Raw genomic sequence first — 16,623 nt, forward strand, 5'->3', positions numbered from 1 at the left:
AATAAAAACCAAAAAAATTCAAGCAAAAAATTTCAACATGGCATCGTGATACATATCTTTAAAGAAATTCTGACAGACTTTCACACTGTAATCCATGTTAGCTCATGGCCTAGTGAGCAATTCGGGGCCTATGCTACATACAGGCCTATGCTTCACATTATTTGTTTTAAAATGCGTACTGTAGGTCTTACCTCAAATTGTGATTCTGCCTGATCTAATATTACAATTACTTAGTTCTCACTTGGTATACATCAGTTTTGGACCTTGCTGGGTAACTAAGACAAATTTAATGACTGTTTTGCTACCCATAGTTAATTTAGAAAACACAATCCATATACTGATAATTAAGAGCTGACCACAGGTAAATTTATGTCACAGCAAGTGTCAAAAAGAGAAGGAAATGAAAAAAAAGAATAAATATCTAAGAGTTACAATGAACAAAGCTTAATGAAACTATTTTATGCGGCACTAAAAACCTACTGTGTTTCACAGATACCAACTGACTGTCATAAGTTCCATTGTTTTCTGTGTCGTAAAAGAAAAAAAGTGCCAATTAAATAATGACTTATCATTGATTATATCACACATCCCAATTTCAGGTATTTTTAAATGTGAAAAAAGTGTTTCACAGGATCAGTGAAATATACAAGCAAGCATAAGAACTGGAATTACATGCTCTGAAACACTGTTGTCCGACTTTTTAAAGAAATGTATTCTTTCATCCCCCTTAATGAAAAATTATGAGAAACATCATTAAAAAAAGAGAGAAATTCAGAACCACTCTAGTCAGGGATAAGTGAGCAGTAGTCTCATTACTGCACTTAGGTTTACTCTCACTTCATCAACCCCCTGAGGTACCTAAATACCTCCACAGAAGAGATTTGAAAATCACTGTCTTTGAAAAGACAATCGATTTTCAAAAATATGAAGACATGTTATATAAGCATGGATGCATATTTACTCCACATTACTAATAGAAAAGAGAATTATGTAATTTTCTGAATGTAAACTTGGTTTTTATGAACAGTCTAAATTTAGCCATAGAATATATCAAATATCAACATCCAATCATTTCAGTCAGTTCCACTACAAATTCAACCTACAGTTTATGTTTTTTATGTAATTCCAAATAAATTTGTGCTAAAATGGCCAGTTATTCCAATGACATATTGAACCAGCCACAATCTGTATTGGTATGGTTAACAGAAAAGATTATAAGACATGTTTACTCGAAGACTCTGCTGTTTGGACATTTTGACATAAGGCATATTAACTGTTTTCTGCATTTTAATTTCACTCATTCATTTCCTTTTTTAGAAGACATTGCTGAACAGTTTACGATGTTTTTGGTTTCAACAATATTTAATTCCTTTCAACATGGTTTATACTGATACTTAATTACGATCCTGAAATTGAATTTTCTATATACACAATAGATGCTCTGAGAAAGACATGATATGAACATAAGGAAGCCTGTAGTTTTACTTACTTTCCTCTCCACAGACACATACTCCATAATTTAAAACCAGGTGCTTGTGAGAAAGCTGGCTCATCATGCTTGCTGCTTCAAAGAAAGACTAAGGAAAAGAAAAAAAACATACAAAAAATACAAAAGAATTATTGTTTGTGTCTAAAAATGTTCATAGGTCAGAGAGATCCCGTCTGTCATAAGAGAAATGCACTTTTTCCTTATTCTCAGGACACAGACAAGGCTAATGTGCTGTGGTTCCCTTAGATGGACTTGACACTTCTATCAACCTCGATGCTAGAGTTCATTCAGAGAAAGCCCCTGAGAAAGCCTGGAATAAGAAAATATCAGCGAGAGAGAGCAATAGTGGCACAGGGCAATATGAATGATACAAGATCAGCAGCCTTAGACCCACAGCACCTGGAGGAGAGAACAGAGGCAGACGCCAGAGACACTAAGTAAATGGACGAGAGCTTCAAAAAACTTCTCAAAGAATTAAGACTGATCACTGTGCAGATAAAATACCATGACAACTATGTCAGGCATGTTATTAATATCACTCTAACTCAACTAACCTCTGACTAGACCTTCTGGATACAGCTGTGAAGGATCACAACCACCAACACTGTGGTATCCTGGGTTAGAAAAACTTTCGCTTGTATGCTTCACGTCACCTTCCGCTAACATCATTTAAGACATGTTACTCACCACAAATGTTTATTATGTCATGTTTGGTGATGCTTTGCTATGTAAAGGACCCTGACAACTGACAAGCAGGTTTCTGCTGGCTAGCATCTCCAGATCATGCCCAGAGGCATCCGCATTTCACCTGAAGCATTCTTTAGGACAGTGCCTTTCAAAAATTTTTTTAAAAATAGATTAAACCATGGAAGAAATCTGTAGAAACCCATAAAGCTCTGGAGAACCAAGTTTGAAAGCCACTGGCTTAATATATGCATAAATGTAGTAATACCCATAATACAATATTATGAGTAATTAGTTTAGAAATAAGTTATTATTTTTTTTTTTAATTTTTTTTAATGTTTATTTATTTTTGAGACAGAGACAGAGCATGAGCAGGGAAGGGGCAGAGAGAGAGGGAGACACAGGATGTGAAGCAGGCTCCAGGCTCTGAGCTGTCAGCACAGAGCCCGACGCGGGGCTTGAACTCACGGACTGTGAGATCATGACCTGAGCCGAAGTCGGACGCTTAACCGACTGAGCCACCCAGGCGCCCCGAAATAAGTTATTATTTAAAAAATCCTATAATTCTCTACACCCCCACCCCCAGAAAGCATCCTCAGAAAGGTCCTTGGTATGTATACTTTTAAAAATTACAGTTTTGAAAAGCTGCATGCATGAATGTGCTGTGTCCATATGATTGCATATGTTTAAATGTCATGAACTACATGAGCTATACAAAGAATATACACACCTCTGAATAGTTTCTGTGTGCTTTATCCAGAACTTTTAAAAGAACTTCTGTTTCATGCAGTTGACCATAGTCTCCTACTTCTCTTCTTACACCTTTAAAAATTTTTGTAAAAGTGCCTTGCCCAAGGCTTTCATTCTTTAAAAGAAAAAAAGGAAAAATAAGAATCAGCAAAGATGAAGAAAATATAGGAATTAGGAAATATGTTTAATGACAAAGGGTTTTTAAAAATCCATAAGCAAATATTAACTGTACTTTGTAATAAAAGAACATAGGGATTAATGAATAAAGTGCATTTTGGTTCCACCATGTTCTTAAACCCCCTGAATTAGTTATAACTATCACTTTTTCATAGTGTCAGTGTTTACCTACATTTATTTACATACGAATATTCTTGTTTGCCTTTCATAATAGTGAAAGGCAGTACAGCCTGATCTGTGGAGGCAGAGTGTGGAACTCCTAGTTGCATGACCTTTTGCGGCTGTTTGGTCTCTGTGCTGCAGGTATCCTGGTTTCCTTATCTCAGGAATGGGGATAATCAATTTTGCATATTCTTGTTATGAACAATAAATTAATAAATACATGAAAGCACTTAGTACAGTCCATACCACATGGACTTGATAAGCGTTAGTTATTACTGCTATCACTAGTGTTTCTTGCTTATCCTTACAAAACAGTTGTTGAAAGACTGCACCCTGAAGTTGGGCTGTCGGTGTTCAAACTGAAGCTCTACTGTTACTAGTTTTGTAACGTTAGGTCACGTAGCAAGTCTCTGCTTGCTGTTATTTACAGGAAGATTCAAGTCTTTATAATTCTGTATAATTCCATCTATTGTATCCTTACGGAACTCAGACATCAGTTATTCTTCCTCATTCCACTCTCTGTGTCCCTTAATCTCTTTCATAATTTCCATTTCTTTCTCCCTATCTGCTGCACCTGAAAATTTTTCAGATTTTGCAATTCACTAATTCTCCCTTCAACAATGGATAATCTGCTCCTTATTTTGTTTTAACGTCAATGAGCATATTTTTCACTTCTATATTTTCCTTTCTCCAAATTGTTCTGGTCTTTTTGATAATGTCTTGGTTTTTTCCCCATGTTTTCCACCCATTTGTGTCTTTAAACATACATATATATTTTATAACCTCAATCTGAAAAGTCTGTTATATGAAGTTCTTAAAAGGTCTAATGTAGATGTTTGTTGGTCTGCTGACTCTTGCCTAATTCTGAATTATTTCCTTGAATGTTTTACAATTTTTGATTAAAAGCTCATGTTTATTTTCTTTGTGGGGATTCTGGGTGGCCTAGGGTAAGAGTATGTTCTTCCAAAAAGATTTTGTATTTGCTTCTTCCAAGCATCACAGGGTAACACTTTTATTTTAATGTATTGGCTTAGGGTTTCTCAGACTATGCAGATGGTATAAAGAAATCGAAACTGGAAAGCTTATAGTTACAAATTCTCAGGAGAGACTTTTTTTCTCTAAGAACCCAACAAAAGCAGACAACACTCCTTTTCTTCTCCTTTTCCTAGTGGATGAATTTTTCATACCCATGTTGTTTTACTGGGGATGTATTTATTTGAGGGTCCTGGTTTTATTCTGAGATGGTCTCACTTTTAACTCCTGGTCTTGTGGAGGCCTTACAAGGCTTGGCCCTTCTTCGTGTTGCTTGTGATCTTAATTCCCTTGTTTAATGAAACAAATCCCAACCCCCCAACATCATCCTGCAGCCCAAACATCAGCTCTTATGCACACTTTGTTTTCAGTTCCTTCTTTATTTTTAACTCCATGCATTTCCCTTACTTTCTTGAGAACTTAAGAATTAAGACATAGGTCTTTTGCAGAAGAAGATTTTTAAGTTTTAATTTAAGATTTAAAAAGAAATATTTTTAATTTTTTTAAGTTCATTTATTTTTAGAGAGAGAGAGCATAGCAGGGGAGGGGCAGAGAGAGAGAGAGAGAGAGAGAGAGAGAGAGAGGAAGAGAGAGAATCTCAAGCCAGCTCTGTGCTGTCAGTGCAGAGCCTGATGTGGGGCTCAATCTCATGTACCCATGAGATCACGACCTGAGCCAAAATCAAGAACTGGACACTTGCAGTGCCTGGTGGCTCAGTCAGTTGGGTATCCAACTTTGGCTCAGGTCATGGTCTCACAGTTCACGGGTTCAAGCTCCGTGTGGGCTCTGTGCTGATGGCTCAAAGCCTAGAGCCTGCTTCAGATTCTGTGTCTCCATCTCTCAACTGCCCCTCTCTTGCTTGCACTCTGTCTCTCTGTCTCTGTCTGTCTCTCTCTCTCTCAAAAAATGAACGGGCATGAAAGAATGGGAGGGGAGTGGACACTTAAATAACTGATGCCCAGATGCCCCTTGCTCATTTCTAACTCAAGTTTGGTATCACATTTTCACAAGAAATAAAAATATTTAAACTGAGATAAAATTTTGATAATATAGGTTATAATAGGATAGTTCCAAATGTCACATGAATATAATGTGGGATAGGAAATCAAGAAAACAGTTGTTTTACAAGGACAAAAAGGACAATAATTAGCATCTAATGACTTACAAATATCAAATCTTCATTTCTGATTTTGTGAAACACCATTTGGTTCACATTATTATGCCTCTGTAATGTTGGTGATGTTGGTACATCAGAAACGCCATTGGTTCTAAAGACTAGAAGATTTGATTTATCTGTTTAAAAAAAAAAAAAATGAAAAAAATATATATAACCAAACACACTGAGGATATAAACTGCTCCAAAGGGGTAAAATAAAATGTGTTCTATACATAAGAAGCACTTACAACTTGTTCATTTCTCCAACAAAGAGAAATTTATTTTAGGAATTTATTCATTGGGCTTTGATGCATTTTAACCAGTTATTTCAAACATTCAAAATTGTAATGATTTCCTTAATTAACATAATTTTTCAGGAATTTTAATAACAATTTTTAATAAACCTCTTATTTCAAGGGATTTATAATCTTACTATCGTTATTTTAAAAGTATAGAAATTAAAATTCTAAAAGAGTATGAAAGTTTTTACTTAGAACAACATACGAGATTTGGCAGAGGAGTCTTTCAGTAAGTGATTTTATACCAAGTGATTGTCATTTCTTAAATGTCATTTCAGCATTATGGAACTTCAAGTGACATATAGACTTAAACTGAATAATCCTATCTGAGGATCCTTATACAAGAGAACAAGACAAAATTAATTTGTGTTTGGAGCTGCTTCTCTCATATTTCTTTTGTAATCGATACACTGAAGATGCCTTTTACCATATACACAATCCATGACCAGTATTTTAATACTAACTAGAAAATTATTTTACCTTTCAACTTTGGGGGGCAGCATTTAGTAAACTGGAAAATTATACTGTCGGAGCGAACAGTTTCCATCTGGTAGCAATTCAAAAGATCTTTAAGATTACTGAAGTTCTTCTTGGTCCCGCTGAGGTTGTATTCTCCATTCTCATTTTTTGTAATCAAACAATGCTTATATTCGATGACATTATCTCGCTAAATAAGTTTAATTACAAAGACAGAGGGAAAAATCACAATGGTCGCCACAGTAATTATTGCGACAAAAATGTTATCACAGAAACAACCAACAGAACATTTAGACATATGAACTGTGAATCCTAACACAGTACTGGTATAGGGTGAGAGAAGTGCCTGGTTCCTCAAAAAGGTATCTGATGATAATACAAACCTTACATAATGGCTCAACAGTTGATTTTCTTAAAAAGCAAGTAAGAAAGCAATGATAATTATAATACCATCCTTAAAAACTTCCCATCATTTACAAGACAAAATCTAAAAGTAACTTATAAATAAGGACTTCCAAGAGCAGGCTTCAGCCTCTACCTCCAACCTCACCTTCTACCGGAGCCAACATATAACCTGTTCTAGCTGTATTAAGCGACTTTAAAAATTTCAAGCAAATGTCATGCTGTTCTCTACGTATGAATATACATCCTCTCCTTCTGAGCAATGGACTTTTAGACACTTCTTTTTTATTTAATTTTTATTCTTGAGACAATGCGAGAGACAGAGTGCAAGCAGCGGACGGGCAGACAGAGGGAGACACAGAGTCTGAAACAGGCTCCAGGCTCTGACCTGTCAGCCCAGAGCAGGATGCGAGGCTCGAACTCATGAACCGTGAGATCATGACCTGAGCTGAAGTCAGACGCTTAACTGACTGAGCCACTCAGGCGCCCCTAGACATTTCTTAACATTAGGGTCAAGTATCATCTTTTCTGTGAGGTACTCCCTAACAACCCTGACCCCATTTCATACGCAAAGATGATTGCCCATTCACTGTACCACTACTGTATTTGCATAATTAACTCTCCTGGTGATTTTAATATTTTCAGTTTTTCAGTGTTTGTTTTATGTGCTATACTATGAACTTCTTTATTCACCTATTTTTTGAGCTACTTATTAGCATATTCAACCTCCTTAAAACCACTTATGAAATGAAACTGACAAAATACCCCAAATCTTTCCTACTCCAAAAGCTCTTCCTTAATTGCAACCCTTTTTTGTTATTGTCTATGTTTGTCTATACTGACTAATTACAATGCTCAATTTAGTACTTCTTTGGTATATCTTCCTATTTTTGTTTTCCCAAAAGATACATTTCTTAAAGCAGGGTTATGCCATACACTCTCTAGTATACAGCCCTCATATTAGGTTGAGCAAATAAAGTAAACATAAAAAAAATACATTTTGAATTGATGGTTAAATATGTTGGACTGCTATATATTACAGTAAAAAGATACAATGAAATTAGGATAGATTATTAGTAATATTAAATGCTAAACTTATCAAGTAACCCACCTTATATACTTATGGACAATTAATCTACTCTATATGCTAAATATAAAGTGACTGAATTTTATAAAAATTAAAATAATTGAATAACCAAAACATTACTTTGTATACTTTTGTAAGTAAGAAAATTTTGGAAGCTGCTATAAAGTTTCTCAAGATTTATACTATGAGGGGCACCTGAGTGGCTCAGTCGGTTAAGCATCCGACTTGCACTCAGGTCATGATCTCACAGCTTGAGACTCTGAGCCCCGCATTGGGCTCTAGGCTACGGCTCAAAGCCTGGAGCCTGCTTCAGATTCTGTCTCTCTCTCTCTCTCTCTCTCTGTCTGCCCCCCACCCCACCACACTCACACTCTGTCTCTTAAAAATGAATAAACATTAAAAAAAAATTTTTTTTTTAAAGGGAGGGTTAATGGGGGAGTGGGAGGGAGGGGAAAGTGGGTGATGGGCATGAGGAAGGCACCTGTTGGGATGAGTACTGCGTGTTGTATGAAAACCAATTTGACAATAAATTTCATATTAAAAAAGAAAAAAAAATTTTTAATTAAAAAACAAAAAAAAGGGAAAAAGAAAAAAAAGATTTATACCATGAAACTGCCTTATAAGTAAGAGTATCTTTTTAGATATTTGGGGTAGTAAACAATGTTAGATGAGATTCAAAATTGCCTGTATTAACAGTGTGGTTTCATTGTAGTTTTATCCTTAAAACATATACATGGTAGATCATTATTCTTAATACTGGAAAACCACTAGTTGAACAAATTATGTTTATTTGTTATTGACCTATTTCATTCTAATTCTATAACCAATTACCATAAAAGGAAAATTTGCTTCTGATTCATTTGGTTCTGTGCTTTGGTAAAGATCTCCATTTTTGCAAAAAGAGACTTGAAGAGACTTGGTCAAATTCGACACGCTAGTAACATCCAAATGTCAAAAAATAAAATAAATTTCAGGGGCAACTGGGTGGCTCAGGTCATGATTCGTGGTTCGTGGGTTTGAACCCCCCCGTCAAGCTCTGTGCTGACAGCTCAGAGCCTAGAGCCTGCTTTGGATTCTGTGTCTCCCTCTCTCTCTACCCCTCTCTCACTTGTGCTCTCTCTCTCTCAAAAATAAATAAATAAACGTTTAAAAAAAAGAAATAAATACCAAATGAAAAGACATTATAAATAATTTTATATAAATCCTAGGAATTATATCTTATTTTTTTTAAGTTTATTCATTTATTTTGAGAGAGAGAGTGAGAGCATGAGTTGGGGAAGATCAGAGAGAGAGAGAGAGAATCCCAAGCAGTCTCCTCACTGCCAGCACAGAGCCTGACGCAGGGCCCATCTCACCAACCGTGAGATCATGACCTGAGGCCAAAATCAAGAAATGGACGCTTAACCGACTGAGCCACCCAGGCGCCCCCACATCTTGTTTATTGATACAGAATCTCTGAGCTTAACTAAGCATTATTATTCTAGTTATCATATCCAGAGCTGTCATTCTGAGTATTAAAAAAAAAGAAAAAATTGTAGATAAACATGAGGGGGAAATTATACAGGCTAAATAAAGACGTTACCTTTGCCAGAGGAGGGGAGTGGGATGGGAAATGAAATTTTAAAAAAAAGTTACCATTTATTGTGAAATACTAACCTCGACAGCAAAAGTCAGAAAATATTTATTAAAGTCCTTAGGACTGCATCGAAGTACATAGAGTCCAGTCTGATTACCTGCTTTCTTCAGTTTACTGATGGCAAAATCCATTCTAAAGGTAAAGAAGTAATTTGAATAATATAGCAAGTCCCATGACACTAAGACCAAAAATCTAAGAGATCAAAAGTCAAATCTAAAAGTCTCAGACTTTTTATAAGTCTCCTCTATTTTATATGCTTATCAATTACCTTATAAGGAAAAGTATTACAGTACTTTTTGCGATAAGTTCAAATCAATTTTTAACTATTTCAAAGCTATTTTGCGATAAGTTCAAATCAATTCAAGAGTTTTAAACACAAATAAAAGGTATAGTAAGATACAGAAAATCACTAAGAACATTTTGTTCATTTGAATTTTCTGTCTTATAATTAAAAATTTAGTTTCTTTAAAAACCACGTTCACTCCCAGAAAACTTCATTTAACTATGCAAACAATATATCATAAAACACTTATGTCTTTGCTACCATCGCAATTACTAGTATAAAAATTTATATGCCTTATTTTAGTATTTAATACCAAAGTATAATAGAAGACCTATGGCAAGTGACAAAGAGTACTGATTTTCAAATTTTACTATATGTTTTATTGAAGCTGGACATCTTGAAAGAAAAGTTAAAAGGTCATCTATATGAAAGCAGGAAAAATCTGTTTCATTCATCACTGTATTTCTCATACACAAACCAGTGGCACATATTAGGCACCCAGCAAATGTTCTATAAATAAATGAAAGAATGCTTGAATGGATGGATGAAGAATGAATGAATGAATGGTAGGAGTTTTTAAATACTAAATACGTAAGTTATAGAATGTTCAAGTAGTGCAACTTTTTCATAACAACCATACTTACTATAAACAGATTAGAGGTATAGACAGAAACAAGTCTTAAACATCAGTCCGGATACGTTTTTTGCAAATATTTAATTAAGGGCAGGTTAAGGTCAAGACACTTCCAGACTCTTTCTTCTTTACAAGTCTTTCAAGCCTGGTACCAATCCGAAAGTACATACAGGCTGAGCGATAACTAAAACTCGGGCTAAACAGATGCTGTGCGGGACACTTGGCTTTATCCAGTACTACAGTCAGGGTCTGTCCCTGTGTGGATCCATATGGAACTAGCAGCCACAGGGCACTATTTAGGTACAAAGTTATTAAAACTACATTCAGTTTCAAAACCCAGTCCCTCAGTTGCACTAGCCACGTCGTGAACGCTAACTGGCCACAAGTAGCTAGCGACTACTGTATTGAACAGCACAGAAACAGAGCGCTGTCACTTTCATCCCTGCACAAAGCACTGCACGCCACTCACTCATCTTCGAAACAGGGACATCACAACACATCTTGTGAACACAAGTTTTCAGTAAGAGGAGCCGGATTATCAAAAAATAATGATTACTAAATTTTGCACTGTGGTTCCTCTGCAGTATTTCAAAATTAATGAAATATAAATTGGATGATTTTTTTTAAAAAAAATTAACACTCAAGAGTTACTTAAACACACCTAGGCAGCTAAACACCAGGCTCAATTTAAGCCTTATAGGCTTAAATTAATTAATTAATTAAATTTAAATTTAATCTCAATTTAAGTCTTATAGGCTTCGATACAGAAAGCAAGTGACATCCTAAATGATTCTAATTATTATACAATCTGATTGCAAATCAACTTTTGTTAAGGAAAAGAAAAAACTACTTCTGTGAAATTAAGGTTAGTATTTTGTTCCTAAACTCCTAAACCTACGTATATCACTTCATTGTAAAAAATTCTTTGTCAGTATCTAATTGACTTTTTAAAAAAATTACTTTTAAAGTCTGTATTACTCACAAAATTGGGCCATGACAGTTGCTTTGTATATTTTCAAGCACCATCGGAGGTGCTACTTCTTTACAGAGGTAATGATGTGCATCCGCGGTTAATCTGTAATAGCCATCAATTAATGACACAAAGGATAAAGCTTCTCTTAATGAGCTTAGTTCAATTTCCTAAGCAGAGAAAAGAAAAGGAAATAGTAAGTATCATTTAAAAGGTCAACTGCATGTTACATATTGAAAATTCTCTCCACTCCATGTCATTAGATGAATTCTCTTAAATTAATTTTCTTATAAATTGCTCAAATGTCTTTTATGCCTCCCAATTACCCAATATGAATTATAAATTCTTATGTATGAGATTTTACACTCTTCAAATATGGGCTTATCACATCTTTCTAGTTCACTTTTATCCATAATTTTGCTGTATTTCCCAATACCCCAATTAGACAAATATGCCAGCCATCTCAATTAGAAATCTATCTGGTCTGATATAAAAGTTGGTATTAATTAGAAATAATAAGTATTTATTTTTACATACCAAGTATACACTACTAAGGTTAAAACATTCATGCTGTAAACTCGAATGTATATAGTATAAACTAAAATCATATATAGCTATGCCATGATTGTATCATACATACACGTAAGTGAGCATATAATCAGCCTAAAATGCAACATCTCTTACAATGGAAAAACCCTTATTTAATAGAAGCAACTTCGCCTAAAATCAGGAATAAGATAGAAAGCCCAATACTTAATACTGTGTTGTACTGTATTTAGTTAACATAATTAGGCCATAGAAAGAAATGTAAGACTAGCAGTACCTCTATTTGGAGATTATATGATTGTGTACTTGGGAAACCCAAAAGAATACAACTACTAAACTACTACATCACAAAGATAATTCACTGGGAGATAGGATATACAAATCAATAGCTTTCACAGATATAAAAAGTAGTCAGATTGTGTAATGAGAAAATAGACCCATTTATAATAGCAACACACACATAAAATAGTACCTAAGATTAAACTTAACCAAAAAATGTACAAAATCAATTAAAAGCAGAAAAGAAAATTAGTCAAAGGTTATAAAAAGACAATCTGCAGAAGAAGACATACCAGCAGCTGGTTTACAAACACGTAAGAGCTTGCTCAATCTCAGGTTCTAATTAAGCAAATTAAATATAGCACAGGACAGCAATTTTTATCCATCAGTTTGGTAAAATATTTAAAACCTGATAACATTCAAGGAATCTCCAATGAACATGAGGGTACCGACCTCTCTTCAGGGTAGTGACTTTGTTTCCTTTGGATACACACCCTGAAGTGGAACTCCTAGAACAGGATGCTAAATTTTGTGTGAAGTATATTTCACCACACTTTTAAAGATAAAAAGAAAGACAGGGCACCTGGGTGGCTTAGTAGATCAAGTGACCGACAGCTGATTTTGGCTCAGGTCACGATCTCACGGTTCGTGAGTCTGAGACCCACGTCAGGCTCCACACGAGCAGTGCAGAGCCTGCTTGGGAGTCTCTCTCTCCTTCTTCCTCTCTCAAAATAAACTTTAAAGACAAAACAAAACAAAAATTTTAAAAAAGGGTCTCCTGGGTGGCTCAGGCAAGCGTTTGACTTTGGCTCAGGTCACGATCTCACGGTTCATGGGTTCGGGCCCCACGTCAGGCTCCGTGTGGATGGTGCAGACCCTGGAGCCTGCTTCCGATTCTGTGTCTCCCTCTCTCTCTGCCTTCCCCTGCTCACTTTCTCTCTCTCTCAAAAATGTTAATAAACATTAAGAAAGTAATAACAAAAATAAAGCCAACAAGTCCAAATACCATCCCATAAAGTACATTATGTTACTACAGGATGTTCATATTAGCATCAATAAACTCTTCTAGAAATACTTATTGTTTTATAAACACCACATTTACAGAATGAAGGCATCCCCTGACAGAACCAGGTAAGCAATTTAAGAGCAGAGTATAAGGGAATTTAGTTCCTCCCTTTCAGTTAAAATAAGCAGGCTTTCTTTTTTTCTTTTTTTTTTTTTTTAAATTTTTTTTAACGTTTATTTATTTTTGAGACAGAGAGAGACAGAGCATGAACGGGGGAGGGTCAGAGAGAGGGAGACACAGAATCCGAAATAGGCTCCAGGCTCTGAGCTGTCAGCACAGAGCCCGACGCGGGGCTCGAACTCACTGACCGCAAGATCATGACCTGAGCCGAAGTCGGCCGCTTAACCGACTGAGCCACCCAGGCGCCCCAAAATAAGCAGGCTTTCTAACGACACTTATCATGCTGAGCACTGTGTGATGTACAGGATTATCAAATCATTATGTTGTACATCTGAAGCTAAATAACATTATGTGTCAACTATACTTCAGTAAAAAAGTTTTTTTAATAAAAAACAAAATAAGTGGGTTTTCTGAAGCTGACCAAATAAAGAGAAAGGACCATCTTTTAGAACCAATCACGTGTTACAGCTTAGGTAGGGCTAACCTGGGACTGGTTTACGTTTTGTTATGTGAATCCCAGAAAGCACTGTTTTAATGAGGCAGCATGACTGGCATTATGCACATCCCTACTGATAAAAGGAATGTCGTCAGGACTGAGCATTACAACGGGGAACTGACACAGCCCACAGCAAGGGAGTGGAGGAACTGCTAACTTGCCAATCATAAAAATGAGTGAGAAACACATTAATGCTCAAGACATTCTGGGAAGATTGTGCTGGTAGTGATACAAAAGCTAGCTGTACCCAAAAACTTGCTAAACTGATGTTTACGTTTAGAGTTATATTTAAAACTATCATCAGAATGCCTACAAGAAAATAACTCTGGTTTCAGGACTCTAAAGCACTTATTTCTGACAACTGTTAAACGTAATCATTATGTAACTACAGAGCAAACTCACCAGATTTTTACCATCTTGCTTATGGATAGTTACAATTCTACTTTCATTTGAGCCTTCTTGGTTTCCTTGTTTAATAGTCACATCAATGATATCAGGAAAGTCACAATATAACTGTAAATCCTATAATTAAGAGCATTTGAAATTAAAAACACGCAGAACTAAGGGAGCCATTTTAAAATAAGACTATGAAGGACATAACATTCATTCCAAATTCTTTAAAATAAAAAAGTATTGACAGCAACAGATCAGCATTAAATGGGATTCCCTCCCTCAATAGTCTAACCCTAAGACTTACTGTGTCTTGTTTACCAAGAACTAATTATGCTACAGTACCCTTCAATCCAGTCAACATGGATAGGAACTATTGCCAGAAAGTTGAAGTTTAACCAAGAAAGAATGAACGTAATCTAATAATAATCCAAGAACATAGATACGAACAAACTTAAAACTTGTAGTGTTAAGACTTAAAAAAATAACAAGTAGACATCATCTTAAAATCAATTAAAATTAAACTTTTTCAATTAAACTTTATGATTGTGCTTATTATCAATAATGGTAAAATTTCAAAAAGAGGCAAAACTACCTTAAAAATCACTTTTAGAATTCAAGCCCTTTTGGAAACTGTAAGAACACCATTAGTAATATTTGTCATAAAAAATAAATAAAAAACCATTTAAGAACAATAAGAAAAGAATTATAGACATGACCTTGATGGTTTCACAGTATTAAAAACTTCCACTTTTATCAATGAGAGAAGAGAATCGCAAGTTCATGTTTCAAATGAGAAAAATTACTTTGTTTCTATTGGCATTCACTTAAATTAACAAAGAAGGAGAACATATCATTAAGGATTACCTGTTCTGTCAGTGTCTCACTTTCTTTATGTTTCCCTCTTGACCACTGAATTCCACCGTTTCCAGTTATTACAATGGTTGCAAAAATCTCCTCACCTGAAGGACCTCTTCCAGGTTCTTTTACTTCAAATTGCTCTGTGTAGAAGGCAGACTGAAGTGTTTCCAGATTTATAAGATACTTAAGTTTCAAGTTTCTGGCAGTGGCTTTGCAATGGCTGAACTGCTCAATAAATCTGCGAAATCTATACCTTATTCTCTTCCTTGTCAAAATATGATAGTCTTGGATCTTTGCTCGAACACATTTTGGTAAGAATGTCTTGTAGCTATGGATAAAGAACACACAGAGAAAGACAAAACAAACTGGAACACAAATCTAAAATGAAACTGAAAGAGAAATTAGCACCTTTCTCCACGACAGGTAAATGCAGCAGTGCAGGAAGTAGTCAAGTGGAGAAAGGGGACAGGGCTGGCACCGATATAATATAAATCCTGAAGGTTTTGCCTGAAGACGTGAAAATATACAAAAATTCTGAGTTACCACAAATGTTTAGAACAGGATATGTTAATTTCCTTCCCCTAATGAAATGAAGACTTAGTCTAGTTAATAATGGAGTCTCTAAAAATTTGTTTTCTCTGATCATCTTACATATCATTTTTTGGGCACTGTGTTGCAAATACTTCCTATGATGCCATACACCAAAATGTATCTGAATTCTGGAAACTGTTACATTTTGTTGGAAGCCACTGTTGTTCCTTATGCAAACATATTTCTTTGGTATACATTATTTTCTAGGTCATTTTCAATAACTCCTAATAATTCCTTTGCAATCCAAATGATTCCACTTAGAAATGACTCTTTGGTAATTCTGCCTCTATGTAAAACATCCTAAAGAAGAGAGATAACTTCCCTCCTGCTCAAATATCTGACAAATGAAGAAAATTTTATTTCTGAAGGTACATTAAATTTCCATGCCTTCCCATGTGCTAATCCTTCTTCCCATCACCCGTCTCCTATCTGGTTGGCTCTTACTTATTCCAAAAGTCCCAGCTCAAGCATCATCCAATCCAGGTAACCTCTCTGAATGACTATATTAGATGGTCCTCCCTTTGTCAGACAGTATTCTGTGCACCATTCCATAGTATCACTTATCACTCTATCCTGTATTTCAGTATTTATAGCTAGTACTTGAGCTGACTCATGCTGAGAGCTTATTATTACAACAGAAGACTACTGAGCTCACTGCTAAAGAGCCATCATTAAAGTTTAAGTTATATAAGGCTATAAATAAATTATATTAAAAATATAGGCAATACTCAAAATGTATCACTTCCGAATTATTTTACATTTAAAATTTTATTTAACATTTTACTACTAGGCTTTTGAGGTTGTGTACCCCTCTCATACATGAGGGGTGAAAAAGACCGGCTATTGTTCGTCTCTTCCCAATTCTACATTCTGGCACGTCAGGTCGATACCCTGAAACTGGCCATAGACAGGCTTTACACCACGTATATCAGCAAAGACAACAAACAAATCACATCTTTGGTTTTTTCGAGAACTGGCTGTTACACATGGGCCAGCAAACCCCTGCTTTTCCCTTCCCTAAAGTACCTGAAGCCCC

At 35.4% G+C, this 16,623-nt stretch overlaps 1 protein-coding gene across 7 annotated transcripts in view; it reads right to left on the reverse strand.

Annotated features, from left to right (window-relative positions):
• Window positions 1-16,623, reverse strand: part of JAK2 (Janus kinase 2) — a 117,147-nt gene that overhangs the window by 27,594 nt on the left and 72,930 nt on the right. For all 7 annotated transcript variants that reach the window (XM_042964830.1, XM_042964833.1, XM_042964829.1 and 4 more), the window contains 8 exons: window positions 15,003-15,324; window positions 14,148-14,267; window positions 11,251-11,408; window positions 9,372-9,483; window positions 6,230-6,416; window positions 5,460-5,587; window positions 2,904-3,038; window positions 1,490-1,577 (listed from right to left, as the gene is read on the reverse strand). In XM_042964830.1, coding sequence (XP_042820764.1) covers window positions 1,490-1,577; window positions 2,904-3,038; window positions 5,460-5,587; window positions 6,230-6,416; window positions 9,372-9,483; window positions 11,251-11,408; window positions 14,148-14,267; window positions 15,003-15,324 — 1,250 coding nt within the window. The remainder of the gene's footprint in view (window positions 1-1,489; window positions 1,578-2,903; window positions 3,039-5,459; window positions 5,588-6,229; window positions 6,417-9,371; window positions 9,484-11,250; window positions 11,409-14,147; window positions 14,268-15,002; window positions 15,325-16,623) is intronic.

The sequence above is a fragment of the Panthera tigris genome, chromosome D4 (assembly GCF_018350195.1).
Source record: "Panthera tigris isolate Pti1 chromosome D4, P.tigris_Pti1_mat1.1, whole genome shotgun sequence".
Classification (NCBI taxonomy): Eukaryota; Metazoa; Chordata; class Mammalia; order Carnivora; family Felidae; genus Panthera; species Panthera tigris.